This window comes from Mycothermus thermophilus (genome assembly GCF_041956435.1).
Source record: "Mycothermus thermophilus strain CBS 625.91 unplaced genomic scaffold VTJ04scaffold_2, whole genome shotgun sequence".
NCBI classification, from domain to species: Eukaryota; Fungi; Ascomycota; class Sordariomycetes; order Sordariales; family Chaetomiaceae; genus Mycothermus; species Mycothermus thermophilus.
The window spans coordinates 3,491,848-3,507,509 of NW_027191428.1; the positions used below are offsets into that span (position 1 = coordinate 3,491,848).

Below are 15,662 nucleotides of genomic sequence, written 5' to 3' on the forward strand. Positions count from 1 at the left end.
TCATTTGCCTTCCAGGTTCTTGCCCCAGGTTTCCGAGGTTGCTGCAGGTTGGCCCTGGGAAATCGCCGTCTGTTCGCGGCGTTTGGCCTTGGACGTCATCATCCACACATCACAAAGCGCCGAGACCCACCGCCGCCAACTTTGCCCGTGTCTTCGGCGCGGCCCTGAAACCGGTGACATACCTTCATCACCAAAACCAACCAGGTCGTCAACATTCCAATCTGACATGACCCTTTGCATCGCTGCCCCGGCGTCGTGATGATTGTATCAATGGCGTCGGCCGACGCGGGCTTCGGCCAGCAACCGGCGCAGAAAGTCATCTTTGAGACGGGTTCGATCACAGGCTTTCACCGCATTTTGTCAGACCTTGGGAGCCATTATCTCAGCGCCAGCCGAGTCGACGACCAGCCGTTCTGCAAGAATGAAGAGGGTTGGGGACCTCTGAGCCCCTTCCGCTACGATTTTACGCCGTGCTTTATTGATGTTTGGGTGGCCCTCATCGCAGCCTTTGGCATCTTCGCAGGCTCGGCCGCCCTCTGGTGGTTGAGGAACAAGAAGTCCTCCAACCCCGTGTCCAAGGACTGGCACTTCTGGACGAAGCAGGTGGGTTTACATGGCGCCCGGGCGTTGATGTGGAATGGCTGCTCTGACATGCCCTCTTAGGTTCTCCTTGGCCTCATCATCTCCGACTATGCCGTGCAACTTGCCTTCCAGATCCTAAGCTACCGCGACGTTTGGTACGCCGACTTCCGCGTCTACGTGACCGCTGCCACTATCGTTTCGTTCCTCGTTATTTTCGCCATCCAATGGCTCGAGCACTCGCGGCTTCGCAATGCCAACGGCGTTGTCCTGTTCTACTGGCTGCTCCTCCTGATCGTCCTCGCCGTCAAGCTGCGCTCCCTGATCTCTCAGCAACTCTACGCCAAACATTTGCCCTACTTCGTTGCATACTGCGTGGGATTTGGACTGTCCGTTGTTGAGTTCTTTTTCGAGTGGCTATGGCCCAAAAAGCAGAGTGCGTACGAGGCGCTGATCGACGAGGAGGAATGTCCCATCGAATACGCTACCGTCTTCTCGCGCCTCACGTTTTCGTGGATGACACCCCTCATGAAGCGCGGCTATGCGACATTTCTGACGGAAAATGATCTCTGGGGCCTAGCACGGACCGACACCACCAAGGCGACGGGCGACGCTTTCGAGAAGCATTGGCAATATGAGCTGGAGCACCACAAGAATCCCTCGCTCTGGCGTGCTTTGTTCGGCGCTTATGGCGGCCCGTACATGCTCGCAGCCGTCTTCAAGATCGGTAATGATGTGTCCCAGTTCCTGCAGCCACAGCTTCTCAGGTTCTTGATCGGGTTTATCGACTCGTACAACGGTTCCGAACCACAGCCCGTTGTAAAGGGGGCTGCCATCGCCTTGGGCATGTTTTCTCTCGCCGTCTTCCAGACCATTATGATCCACCAGTACTTCCAACTGGCCTTCGTCACAGGCATGAGGATCAAAAGTGGTCTGACCTCATCCATCTACAAGAAGGCCCTGAAGCTTTCTAACGAGGGTCGCTCGTCCAAGACCACGGGTGACATTGTCAACTACATGGCTGTTGACGCCCAGAGGCTTCAGGATCTTACCCAGTTCGCCCAACAAGTTTGGTCTGCCCCATTCCAGATCATTATCTGCATGGTGTCACTTTACCACCTGGTTGGCTGGTCCATGCTTGCGGGCATCGGCGTCATGATCATCATGATCCCCGTCAACGGCATGATTGCACGGATCATGAAGAACCTCCAGAAGGCTCAGATGAAGAACAAGGATGCTCGCAGCCGCTTGATTGCTGAGATCGTCAACAATATGAAGAGCATCAAGCTCTATGCTTGGGGATCCGCGTTCATGAACAAGCTGAACTACATCCGCAACGACCAGGAGCTCAAAAACCTGCGCAAGATTGGCGCCGGCCAAGCCTTTGCCAATTTCACTTGGTCTTCGACGCCGTTCCTCGTATCTTGCTCGACATTTGCTGTGTTCGTGCTGACCAACGACCGTCCGCTGTCAACGGAAATTGTCTTCCCTGCTCTTGGTACGGATTCCCACAAATTTGCGCCTCGAGATTCTGATACTGACATCTTCTTAGCCCTTTTCAACCTTCTCACCTTTCCGCTGGCCGTGCTTCCCATGGTCATCACGTCCATAGTCGAAGCAACTGTGGCTGTCGGCCGTATCACTTCATACCTGACGGCCGAGGAGATCCAGCCCGACGCCATCGAGGTCAAGCCGCCCGTTGAGATCATGGGCGAGGAGTCGGTGTCGGTTCGTGATGCTTCATTCTCCTGGAACCGCCACGAAGATAAAACGGTCTTGAAAAATATCAACTACAGCGCGCATAAGGGTGAGCTGTCCTGTGTCGTGGGCTGCGTCGGTGCTGGTAAAAGCTCGCTCCTGCAGAGCATCCTTGGTGATCTGTGGAAGGTCAAAGGCGAGGTTACGGTGCACGGTACCGTTGCCTACGTCAGTCAATCACCCTGGATTATGAATGCCACTGTTCGGGAGAATATTGTCTTCGGCCATCGCTTCGACGCAAATTTCTACGAAAAGACAGTGAAGGCTTGCGCCCTTTTGGACGACTTTGCCCAGCTCCCTGACGGCGATGAGACCCTGGTCGGCGAGCGCGGTATCTCCCTCAGCGGTGGGCAAAAGGCCCGTGTTGCTTTGGCCAGAGCCGTATATGCCAGGGCCGACGTTTACCTCCTTGATGATGTGCTTTCTGCCGTTGACTCGCACGTCGGCCGCCACATTATCAACAATGTTCTTGGTCCTCGCGGTCTCCTGTGCACGAAGACCAGGATCCTGGCAACCAATTCGATCCCAGTCCTCGTCGAGTCAGATTTCATCTGCATGCTCAAGGACGGCGAGATCATCGAAAGGGGCACTTATCGCCAGCTGTTGGCCATGAAGGGAGCTGTCGCGGACTTGATCAACACGGCTGGGACGGCTGACTCTGGTCAAAACTCGTCTGCCGGATCTCCGGCTGAGAGTGACAGCGAGTCATCAACGGCTATTGAGGCAGCCAGCAACAGCCAGGACAAGGACGAGATCGAGGAGGCTCAAGAAGGGCTTGGTGCTCTTCAGTCAATCAAGCCCGGCCCCTCCAGTTCGTCTGCTCCGACCAGGAAACAACGCACTGGAAGTATGGCGACACTGCGGCGCGCAAGTGCTGCTAGCTTCCGCGGTCCGAGAGGAAAGATCCACGATGAGGAAAATTCCACCAGGACCAAACAGGCCAAGGAGCACATGGAACAGGGCAAGGTCAAGTGGTCCGTTTATGCTGAATACGCCAAAGCCAACAACCTCGTGGCCGTGGCAGTGTACCTGGCCACTCTGATTGCCGCGCAGACAGCCGGCATTGGTAAGTGCCCGACTCTGTGTGGTGCTGTCTTAAACACACACCCTCGTTGCCTTGTTTTTCTTCCATCTCCCTCCATTTCCTCTGCTGGCGCCATGCGCCTTGCCCACATGCTCTTGAACGCCTCTGCTCGAACGTGACACCGTTTGCTGACCTGACTGCAGCTGGAAGCTTCTGGCTCAAAAACTGGGCCGAACGCAACACCGAGGCCGGCACCAACCCCGAGATTGGAAAGTATATCGGCATCTACTTTGCTTTCGGCATCGGCGCCGCTGCACTCACGGTCGTGCAAACGCTCATCCTCTGGATCTTTTGCTCGATTGAGGTAGGTAGATGCATGATGAAACACAGAAGAATAAGCCATCGGGCTGACGTATACGGCTTAGGCATCGCGCAAGTTACACGAGAGGATGGCAACGGCAATTTTCAGAGCCCCAATGTCTTTCTTTGATGTTACGCCAGCTGGTCGCATTTTGAACCGTTTCTCGAGGTGAGTGCCCCTGGTTTTCCTCCACAATCCCCGTGATCATCTAGCTGGGTAAAACACACCCGATATTGTGCAAGGGGGTTGGGGGCCGAGCGGCTCTGGTGCTCCTGGAACTATTGATGGAGACGGGGTGGCGTTGAGCACCACAGCTTGTTTGCCAACTGCCTCAAGATTCTGGGGGGGCTGACCGTTGCACAGTGACATCTACCGCGTCGACGAGGTGCTTGCGCGGACTTTCAACATGCTTTTCACCAATCTTGCCCGATCTGGCTTCATTCTTGTCGTCATCTCACTCACGGTACCTCCGTTCATTGCCCTGATTATCCCCCTGGGCGCTATGTACATCTGGATCCAACGGTACTACCTCAGGACGTCTCGTGAGCTCAAGCGCCTGGACAGCGTCAGTCGTAGTCCAATCTACGCTCACTTCCAGGAGTCACTTGGCGGTATTTCGACCATCCGTGCCTATCGCCAACATAAGCGGTTTGAGCTGGAAAACGAGTGGCGCGTCGATGGCAATCTGCGGGCTTACTTCCCCTCCATCAGCGCCAACCGGTGGCTGGCTGTGAGGTTGGAGTTCATCGGCGCCGTCGTTATTCTCGCCGCTGCTGGTCTCTCGGTTCTGGCCATCGCCAACGGCAAACAGCTGAGCTCCGGCATGGTCGGTCTCGCCATGTCGTACGGTTTGCAGATTACAACGTCTCTCAACTGGATCGTCCGTCAGACCGTTGAAGTGGAGACCAACATTGTGTCCGTGGAGCGCGTGCTCGAGTACGCGCGGCTACCCAGTGAGGCTCCCGAGATCATCCCCCGGAGCCGTCCTCCTGTCCATTGGCCGGCGCGCGGTGAGGTCCGGTTCAACAATTACAGCGCCCGTTACCGCGAGGGCCTCGATCTTGTGCTCAAGAACATCAATCTCGATATCAAGTCTCACGAAAAGATCGGCGTCGTGGGTCGTACAGGGGCAGGCAAGTCCTCGTTGACACTCGCGCTCTTCCGCATCATTGAGCCGGATTCGGGCAACATTACTCTGGATGACATCAATACGTCCACGATCGGTCTTCTGGACCTCCGCCGGCGTCTCGCCATTATCCCCCAAGATGCGGCTCTGTTCGAGGGTACCATCAGAGATAATCTGGATCCTGGCCACGTGCACGACGATACGGAGCTTTGGAGTGTGCTCGGTACGTTTTTTCGTCACACCTGTTTGTCCCGGGGATGACTGTTCCCTGTTTTCCCTTTCCCATGCCGTGCTACATGACTCCTGTTCCTCGGTCCGAAAGACACAAGAACAAGGCTAATACCTGACGCTACACAGAGCATGCTCGGTTAAAAGACCATGTCGCGTCCATGGAAGGCGGCCTGGAGGCCAAGATCCACGAAGGAGGTAAGCTACACACAGTTCCATCTTCCGTTTCGTGCTTGTCCTCTGTTGGCTGGCTGTTCTCCACTCATCTGAGCCCCGTTCTGGTATTCCTCCGTCGCGGCTTCTTTCGGCTTTGGCTTCCCGTCGCACCGTTGGCTGTTGTCCCGGTCCCAGGGATTGCGCGTCATTGTTGACGGTCGCGAGACTCCAACCAAGATGTTGGAGGCACCAATGCGGCACGATTCGGCCGCCATCGGTGGAGTGAAGTTGTTATCTCGACCCATAATTGTTAAGCCACTATGCCCCGTGGTCCTAAGGGTTTGTCCTTCGGGGTTCGGGCCGCTGTGCGAGTGCATGGCAGACAATATCTGGTTTGGCCACTTAATCGCTTCAAATGTTCGTCATCAATGTCCACTACCTTGGGTGAATGGATGGAAACGGCCCTCCGTTTCTGTTCTGATCTAGCTGTAGTGTGTCACCCTCTTCACGCCCACTGTTTATACCACATGTCTTGTCCAAATACACGCCATCCGGATGTTTGGACAAATATAATGGGTAATTGGGACGGAGGTGTGCAAGCCGCTTCTGCTGGTTCTGCATTGAGCGAGCGCATCACCCTCTAGCACGTTTACACTCAAGCTTACGTTCATAGGTCATCCCATGTGAGGATGATCCAGACTGTAATCCCGGAATCAAGTGGTTCCGACCATGCCATACAACCCTCACCGCGAGCAGTAAGGGGATATCACTTGTCATCCTTCAGCGGCAGTTGCCTGCTGCAAGATTGCGCACAAGACGAGGTGGTCGTGTGTGACATGAGGGAGAATTTGTCTTGCAGCCGACAGATCTTTGCTGCTTTCTCCGACTCTCGGATCCGTGGTAGCTGCCCTCTGCTGCTGCTGCTGCTGCTTCAATTTTATGCTGAAAGATCGAGGGGGGAACGTAAGGGAGGGTTACACGCATTCATCCAACCATTCACACATCTTTCTATTCACCACTCATGCATGCAATATGCCGGCCGTTCCAGAAATTCACGGCACACAGCACATATGGTCCAAAAGTCCAATGCAGCACAACTAACCTACCCCTCCACGCAGGCTCCAACCTCTCTCAGGGCCAGCGCCAGCTTGTCTCCTTGGCTCGAGCCATGCTGACCCCATCCAACATCCTTGTCCTGGACGAGGCCACCGCCGCCGTCGACGTCCAGACCGACGCCATGTTGCAAGCCACTCTTCGCGGGCCGCTGTTTGCCAACCGCACGATCATCACCGTCGCTCACCGCATCAACACCATCATGGACTGCGACCGGGTTGTGGTGTTGGACAAGGGAGAGGTGGTGGAGTTTGGCCCACCGGCGGAGCTGGTGAAGAAGAAGGGAGGCTACTTTGAAGGGTTGGTGAGGGAGGCTGGGTTGGTGGAGGAGGTTTTGGGAGGTGGAAGTCAGGCTGCTGAGCGGTAGATTGGTAAAATGAGTTGGGCCAAATTGATTGTGTTCTTGATGGTGGGCTCAGGAAGGCCGGGTTGTAAATACATACATGGTGATGCATATGTGTATAAAATCGAACCGTTGCGCACATCGTCAGCGACCATGTCTACCTCGTATCTGCCCGTCTGATGGTGCCGATCTCTTGATCGTATGTACATGTTTCCGCGGTCTAGCAGTCTCGCAACTTGTTAATCGCATAAGACCGTATCCTTGAAAGTTAGACCTGGCCTGCTTTCATGCCCAACCCCCCCCCCCCCAAAACGACTTCGTGACGGTCTCTCTGATAGCTGCCAGTGACGCACATCCGTGTGCGGTACCCGTTGGCTGGCGTTCGGATGGGGCGGTCCATTGGGTATCTCTACCGCGTGGCTTGCTGTGGTGAGACGCGAGAAGAATCGATATCAGTATGAGATGACTGCTGACTGCAGGATGACATCGAACGACTAGGGATGGGCAGAAATGTTCATGACGCCAATGGATGCTCATTAAATGGGAATGTTGAGCGTGTTTGGCCGCCACCGATGCAAGCTGTTGCCTCCTGGGCCGGCGATAGAGGAGGGAGAGGCACAATTGGAGGGGTGTTACACACAAGGGAGAACCAAAACCTCCGATTTGGACACATATCATGAATCACGTCCTGTAAAGGGCATGGGTAAGTTGTATTCGACCGGAATTGACGGAGACAGATGGCATGATGGATGCCTGCCAGGGCCTTGATTCCCCTGGTTTTCCTCTGTTCAAAATCAAGCCAACGGTACTGGTTGGCGACGTCGCCTTCTCTTGGAGAGTCTGTCGAACTTGGGCACTTTCCAAGACACACTTCCCCCGCTGATTAATCAATGCCCATTTGATTCAACGAGTGTCCACTGGACGAGAGACAGCAACCATGTCAGCTTCTTTCAACGAAGCCGAAAAGTTCCCTGCGTCCATTCCCGTCCAACCTTTACTCTCCCACCACTCACTCCTGCCTGGGCGCGCGCATCCTTTCCAGCTATTAGTAATACTAAGTCAGCCCGCGCAAAGGCGTGACCAACCCCGTGACCTGAGACTCCTGCTGTGTCACACAACTTTTGTGATCCTAAATGGGGGACTGTAACCCAAGGACGGCGCCTCTTCTGCCCCCTCCCCCCATTTAAAAACATCTCGGGTTCGCTTCATGCTTGTTCCCCTGTCTTGCCACACATACAGTGTGTGTGATGTTAAAGGAGATTTGGCCCCTCATTCATGGATGTGTAAGGTAGTACTCCGTAAGTATGTAGGGAGTATGCAAAATCCAAGTTTCGTCCGTGCTGATCGGGGAGGTTGTCGGCTGTATCTTTGGACAAAATGGGTGTCCGTTCCAGCCCGGGAAGTTTATTCCAAATGGTGCTCAATATGCGGTGTATATGTACGGATGAAGCTCCGCCGTTCATAGTCCTCATGTTTGCGTGTAAATTGCCGATGAGGATGCCACCGATCTTGGGCTTGGCTTTGAGCCCCGGTTTCTGTTGTGAGGCCGTTCTTGGCCGTTCTTGGCGGTCTGTTTGGGACCAGGGGTCCACGGGTAGTGGTCCCGGGGACCACACCAGGACCTCCACTTTCTCTTATCATCCATCTCCCAAGTTCATTTCTCTCTAATTTCCACGGATCCTCGATATTCCGCTGAGGCACGACCCCGATTAGCACCAGAGCACTAGGAACGTTTTACACAGTCCTTTCACAACTGCAGCGTCCCGATATCGAGCATCTTGCATCTCGTCACATTGCTTCTCAATGGATCTAGAACCAACGACTGTGCTACGTATTTCTGGCTGGAATGTCAAGCCAGATTTGGAATCACCCAGGCATGTCCTAATATCCAGTTCAGTCGGGAGTCCCTCTCGTCGATAAGTATTAACTCTTTGACCCCAACCGAGGGGCTGCAGATGAAGTGCGGCTTTTCACTCTTTCGTCTCGGGAACATCCGTGGCTTGCAAAGGCTCGGGTAGCGGATGTATGTACGTACTGTACATACAGACCTTTCTGAAGTGGGAAACTTGTGACCATGTCGCCATACTCGCAGCAGGGCGGCCCGGAACTGGCTCCGTGCGTTCTGGACGTACATACATACATACCACTAACCTCCTAACTTGAAGCTCTGTCACAGGAAGACAAAGACAAGACGAGATCCTCAAACCCAGCCAAGTAATGATCGTCAATGCGATCAGATAGAATATTTCCATGAGATGAGAGGCCTTAGATCCTGCATCTTCGTCTGGGGCAGTGTCACACGGCCGCAGCCACTGCCGCTGCCGGGTGGTTACGCAAAGCATGTGCGGCGTCCGGGGAGACATCTTCGGGACAGGTCGGGCCATATACTGCGCCATTGCTCACGTTGGCTATGATTCTTCTCATCCATCCATTTTTCCAATATCCATTCGCGGCCCACAAGGGGCTTACCCAGCATGTTTCCAAACTGCATAAATTATGATTCAACTGCAGATATTATCATGCGCATGCTTTACCGGCTAGTAGGTCTTGGAAAGTCCTTGCTGGCGGTGAGCGCATCAGCAGCTCAACTAAATAGAGCAGACCCAGTGCAGCTGCTAGTGTAGATGCAACGTCTGTGATGGACTCTGCGAACCGGCATGGTCCGCTCTGGGCTGAACGTGGCGGCGCCGAACACCTCTGCGGGGCTCCGACGCGGCGTCAGTTCGGCACTGTGCACCATGCGTTGCTGACCCAAACACTGGTCGGCTGCTGGCTGGTGTGCAATACAGCTTCGAGGGCTGGAGCAGGTATTTAGGATTAGTTGGGCAGGTAGCTGGCAACATGGTGAGCGCCACATGTTGGAGGGGAGGGGCAAGACGGCTGCGTGCATCTGCACAAATGAGAGGCATCGACCTGTCTGTGGAAGCTGCCGTTATCGAGACACGGGGTTTCAAAACTAGGACGAGTTTGAGATGCTGTTCGCCGAAAGGAGAAGTGTTGGCAGTTGTTTGCCTGCACCGCTCCGCGAAAGTCCCAACCGTGGGGGAAGGTGAGGGAGTTGCACGTATGTACCTAAGGTAAGGTATGCAGGTGGGAAGTAGGAACTTAGGTGGTCGGCAATAGAGGTGAGAAACGTCCGGATCCCTTCATTATTCCGTACAAGATTCGTGCCACTTTGGCATGTTGAGTCCTGTTTCCACGGAAGTCAATCCGTGAGGTTGATTATCGCGGGAAGTGGGCCAGCGCCAACTTCGCTCCCTTCTTAGCACGCGGACGCTAAGATTTTGAAGCATAATCCAACGTCCTCAACAGCGCCAGATTTCTTTTTTTCCTCGACATCATCATGTGGAGCAACGGGATGTCCATCGTGCGGTCTAAGGTTAGCCACCTCCACAGATTGACCTTCTTGGGGTCTTGGGGCCACGAAATCTGGCCCTTTGAAAGGCCAACAGTCTCGTGGCCGCCTTGCTTGACTCACCCCACGTTCAGCTCTGGCCCCGGCCACGCTTCGGGCCCCGCTGGCCTATTTGGCGTTGCTTGCTTCTTCTCCATCCCCCACGCCGTCCACACCGTCGTTGCCCGCAAAAAGCAAACGAAACATTGTCTCAGCTCCCCATCTTGGTGGTGATGTCGGCCGCTATCCTAGGGTGATGAACGCGAACCACGAACCGCCCATCAATCAACTTGGCTTCTAGTACATCCACTACACAGTATAATTTTATGACGTTCAAATATTGCACAGAGCAACGTGTGAAACACGGCCCCCCCTCCTCCACAACTCCGCAAAGGCGATGCGCGGATTGGCGGAAAGTCACCACTCCATGATGAGACCCGCGCCCGCCACGCTGCACGCTGGGTCGGAAATGGTATAGATCCCTTTCGCGGGAAGGCTAAACAAGTGCATTCTCTATTACTTGTTGTATCGAAGCCGGACATGTGGCGATCTTGGAGCTATCGTCTTGAATGTAGATGTGGCAGAAGAAAGTATGTCCCGAGGTATGTATGCAGCCCTGTGGAGGACAACAGCGTGGGAAATCTGAAGTTCAACTGGTTGAAAATTCGGCTCTCGCAACCACACCTTTGAATTATAAACCCTAACAGAAGGAGGGGCACAGTTTTCACGCATGAGACATGTGCTCAACACAGTACATATTTTCCCAACTCAGAGAAATTCCGTGCTTCTCTACCCTGGTCCCTCACCGCAACGCCGTCCCGGGAGAATGGTTGTCATTTCCTGCCCATTGGTGACGAGGAAACAGAATGGCCTCTGAGTGGAGATTCCATGATTAGAAAAGATTGCTGATCTAAGACGAAGCAAGGGGGTGGTCAAGAACGCGATGATGGTGGGATGGAGATGCACTCAATGGTGATGGACTTGCCCTAGTCTGGATTGCATTTAAGCTCAAACCAGGGCACTTGCATGAAGAGACTGGTCTTTTATGGTCAAAATTTGCGCAGATGAGCAAAACTTCCTGAGATATCCGGCAGTCTGGACTATGTCCATCTCATCTACGACAGGTTAGAGTTGATATGCATCAACGCAACGGAGGCCATCTGGTAGATTCGCGGAAATAGACTATAGTATCCGCTTAGGCAACTAAAGCCCCAGGGGTAAGATTGGAGTGCTTTCGACGCAACTTCGGCCTTTGAATACTTGACGTTCTAGCCTCCTTGGGGTTTCCAGCGACGCTCTAATGCCTGAGGTGGCTAGGTTGTCGAGACATCACAGCCCTTTTCTGATGAAGAGAAATAAAAAGTTCTCATTGGCAGGGACGGAGTACAAGTCATGGCGTTGTACAGTACTTAGTGAAGTTTATCTCCGAGAGCCAATTAATCAGAGGAGATATCTCTTATCATGGAGGACGTAGCGGTTCCTCGGCCGCTGTTTGTGTGATTTCCTGGCTCGGATCTCTAGTATTAGTACTGTACGATACAATTGGCTGTTGGTTCGATGATGAATACACAATTCAACACAGCTGTTTAAGTGCCTAAGAAAAGATGCGGGTCTGGGCGCGCTCATCATGACCGCATCGAGATGTGTCATGTCAGGCTGCCGTTCTCCTGTTGTGTTCGGAGTATGTGCCTTATGTCCGATATCTTGCGTTTGCCAACCTGGATCCTGGTTCCTTCGGGTACAGTACACAGCTTGGATCCACTAAGGGAACCGGAGCCAGATCCGACCTCGAAACCCAACCACAGAACCTTTATCAAGCTTCTCAATGGCTCTCGCTTTTATCGAGCTTCCTCCACCGTTCTTGCATCGTGCATTACACGACGCTAAGATAACCTCCAAGCAGCAACAAGCAGCGATTGCGTTGGTCACCATTTCTGTGCTCGACGGAGGCCTGCAGGCTCTCAAGCTGTCGTCGAATCGGGTGCAGGCCGGCCTCGGCATCTCGGCACCTTGCGGTGGGGCCGCCCTGTGATGGGGGATACCCCTGTCAGCTAGGATCCTGGCTGCCCCTCTTCCAGTCCGCAAGTCTGGGCTCTCCCAGGCCCTCTCCTCCAGAGAATGACACATGGATCCATGAACGTGGATGGGAGTCCTAGTCGTTGCAAGACCTGAAATGGAACCTCCACTTCAATTCACAGTAAGGAGGATACCTCCGAGACCCGTGGCCTGATATTGATCCCGAAACCGAACAAGAGGAGCCTGTTAACTAAAAACGGAAATCAATGGGTCTTTTGGGGCCTGGTTGTTTCAATCCATCCCCTCTTGCCTCCAGCTCCAGCTGATCAATGATCATGTCGCTTGCGGAGAGCCATTTGAGGGAATGCGGCAGTTTTCATCGCATCAACGGGAAGCCCCAGCAGTTTGGACCACATCCATGGCCCAGCTCGTGGTCAACCTACCCATCTAGGGTCCTGTCTGCAGTTTGCTCGATGCTGGCATCCGGCTGCGCAAAAATTGTAGTTGCCGGAGTACAGCCCAACTCTGCATGGGAGATGCTGCGGGTTGTGCAGATCCTCTCTGCTCTTGGCCGCCACGAGGTTTCTCCAACCTTACCTGACTTACTTCATAGTGTATGAAGTATACACCCAACATGCTCCTTCACCATCTCAACATCACCATCACGACAAATAATCCCAATTCCACCCTTCAGGCATCGAGCGCCGCGATGCGCTCGGCTGGAAAGGACAACAACTCGGGACAAGTGTCACGATAAGCCTCAATCTTTTGGCCATTGGAGTCCAGTTCTGCTGCGCTCTCCGCCCCAAGGGGTCACAATATCCACTGCTGTGGTACCCATTGAGTTGCGTTGGCGTCGCTCGCTTTGCATGTCGAGGTATTTCCCGTCCTCGGGATAGTGTTGCACAGGGCGATTTCGCGCGGGACCTTTCCGAATCACCACGTCCGAAGAGGACGGCTGCTCCAGGCCTCAGCATCTGCAAAGCGATACAAACAGAAACGGAGATGAACCCGCTCTGGAGTCGTTTGGGGCGTTGAGTGCGTCTGGAACTTATCTGGCCCAAGTTTGCTCTCTGCATACATACCTGATTTCCTGCAGTTATCTACGCCATAGCTCGCTGCAGCTCTCCGTCTTCAGCCACCCTGCAAACTGCATCAAGCCCATGTCCTGTTTCTTTTTGCCATTTTTCACCTCACTTCACCCAGACATCCCAACACCTGAGCAACGGTCGCAATCTCCCCGCAACGGGAGTGGCTGAGTCATCTTCAGCTTCCATCTCCCCCCTCCTCTCTCCGCTGGACCGTTTGAACAAGGCTTCAAATTGAATTTGACCTCATCATTTGCCTCTTGGGAGAGTTAGGTATCTCGAGTCGAACAAGAGTGATGCAAACACCCGAACACAGGCCACCACATGGTCAACCATTCGATATAATACATATTTGTCGTCTTACACAGAGAACGCAAAGTGTGGTTACATGGACCGCAGTGCATCCAGTGTCGTTGCCAGACGCCTCGTTCAAAACGGTCGTGCTCGGCCAATTTCGGTTCAAGAAGGTCAGCATCCAAACGGGGGTCAATGACTTCCAAGGTACGGACTAGGTGTCTGTCTTCTAAATGGATGAATGGATGGATAAGTTGTGTTTCCGTTTCACAGACGCCACCAAGTAGCTGGCCGACAGTTAACACGAAGACCTACTTGCTTCCCACACCTACCACTCGGGGAAGCTCCCCTCGGATTGTGGCTGCTGCCGTCTCTCTCTCTCATGTTGTGTATCCGACGTTGCAAACCAAGCTCTTCAATGCCCATGTGCAATCAATCGGGCACTGGTAAAACACAGATCTCGGATGAACACTGCGTTGGCAGCTTGTTTGTCCGTATATGTTGTCTTCCTCACCTCCCATCCCAACCTGTCCCGGCATACCTTTCCTTCCTCCTTCTGGTTCAGCCTTCCATCAGCGAAAGCTGTCGATGCCGCGTTCTTTGATTCCCTTCTACTGCTCCCGGCGCCTCACCACATCGCTTACTGGACACGCCGCCCCGTGTTTCAAAGCAGCAGCTCATCTGCATCTTGCCAGCCGCTGTTTTAGTTGACATTGCTGGGAAAGCCACGACCGGTTGAGTCCAGATCGGCCTCCTATCCTCTTAGCAGTCAATCCCGCTTCTGCGGCCTCCATCATCTCTGAGACACCCATCTGGGAGCACCCCTGACATTGACCAGTCCGTGGGCTTGCTCGAACCGAGGCTCTCTCATCAATCCTCCCATCGTTGGCCACAGTAACCTTGGGTCCCACAGACCGCTTCTTCATTCGATATCCTACGCCGCAAGGGTTGTGGGTGGTCAAGCGTTGCCGTCCACTCTCGTCAAGCCTGCCCTCTATTGATTCAGTTTAGATCCTAGGGGCAAAAGGTCAGCCATTGCCTGAGTTCTCTGGGGTAGTAAACACACAGTGCTCACACTTTTGGACAGCGTGTGATAGTCCCCGCAGACCCCGGCCACTACGCAGCAGGCCCCTCAGAAGAGCTGAGGGTGAGCTGCTCGACCGCCTGCTTCCATCAGTAGATCCTTGCGCCCAAGGATCCATGTCCATGAACAGGCAGTTCTAGGACGCTTACAAAGGTGTAGGGGGCGCCCTCCACGTCGCTGATACTACTACTACTACTACTACTACCACCACCACCACCACCTATCTTTCACGCGTCTCCCTCTCCGAGATCCCATTTAGATCCCATCAAGACGTCTACCCTTCCTGTCACGAAGCGAGGAAGTTGATCAAGACCGACCCTTTATCAAGAAGCTTTCGTGAGCGGTTAGTGTCTTCTTCTGATAATCCCTGATGTCTCGTCGCGCCACAGGCAGACCAAGGAGACTGACTGCAAGGTCCCGCCTCCAGGCTCATAGTTCCCAGCATCTCTGCTGACCCCTGAGTACCATCGTCTCCGGTCATATGTCTCCAATACTGAGATAGGACGCCAGCCAGCAGTCTCCGTCTCGGGCTCTAACCATCCCTTGTCAACTGTCTTTGTCTTCGTCACACTCTATCAGCAGCAGATCCTCTGTCTCTGTTCAGGAGCCCCATCTCGGTGACGCCTCTCCGAGACGAAATCTACCACTCACAGGTTGGCCTTTTTGGATCCCGGGTTGCGTCTAAGCTGTGGGCTTTGGCTTGTACCGTCCATCCGCCAAACCATCGGCAACCTGAACCTGTCCAGGCTCCCATCTTTTGCTGTTGTCTGGTTGCCTCATCCATCCTCTGCATCTTGTGGACCAGACAAGAGTCTTGGAAGTCTATACTTAATTCAGCCACAAGCAAAGAAAGACAATACACGCGTTTCGGCACTGGTGTGTACCCAGCTCGGCCCTGCAAGCCGTCTTTCAAGACTGGTTCGGTTCCAGAAAGCTCCGTGTCTCGGATTACCAAGGTATCGACTCGGCCAAAAGTCAGGTTCAGATCGGTCCTCTCCAGAGATATATCGCCGAGCTTTCCCTCTTGTTGTCCCGGTGTTCTCCCTCTCTTTCGAGTCGAAAGCCGTATGCTCTAGCAATGGTCAGGACTCGCTCATT

General features: G+C 53.9%; 3 protein-coding genes across 3 annotated transcripts; all 3 read left to right on the top strand.

Moving 5' to 3' along the window:
* Positions 1 to 270: 270 nt before the first annotated feature.
* On the top strand, positions 271 to 6,712 carry VTJ04DRAFT_3439 (uncharacterized protein; the record flags this gene model as incomplete). Its single annotated transcript, XM_069361339.1, has 8 exons — positions 271 to 603; positions 664 to 2,077; positions 2,132 to 3,403; positions 3,565 to 3,725; positions 3,787 to 3,890; positions 4,086 to 5,071; positions 5,206 to 5,274; positions 6,351 to 6,712. The coding sequence occupies 8 exons, from the start codon at positions 271 to 273 to the stop codon at positions 6,710 to 6,712; spliced, it is 4,701 nt and encodes a 1,566-aa protein (XP_069221960.1).
* A 5,195-nt stretch (positions 6,713 to 11,907) lies between these two features.
* VTJ04DRAFT_3440 (uncharacterized protein) lies at positions 11,908 to 12,204 on the top strand (the record flags this gene model as incomplete). Its single annotated transcript, XM_069361341.1, has 2 exons — positions 11,908 to 12,097; positions 12,161 to 12,204. The coding sequence occupies 2 exons, from the start codon at positions 11,908 to 11,910 to the stop codon at positions 12,202 to 12,204; spliced, it is 234 nt and encodes a 77-aa protein (XP_069221961.1).
* A 1,471-nt stretch (positions 12,205 to 13,675) lies between these two features.
* On the top strand, positions 13,676 to 15,025 carry VTJ04DRAFT_3441 (uncharacterized protein; the record flags this gene model as incomplete). Its single annotated transcript, XM_069361342.1, has 5 exons — positions 13,676 to 13,687; positions 14,499 to 14,507; positions 14,568 to 14,627; positions 14,705 to 14,907; positions 14,992 to 15,025. The coding sequence occupies 5 exons, from the start codon at positions 13,676 to 13,678 to the stop codon at positions 15,023 to 15,025; spliced, it is 318 nt and encodes a 105-aa protein (XP_069221962.1).
* Positions 15,026 to 15,662: the final 637 nt, after the last annotated feature.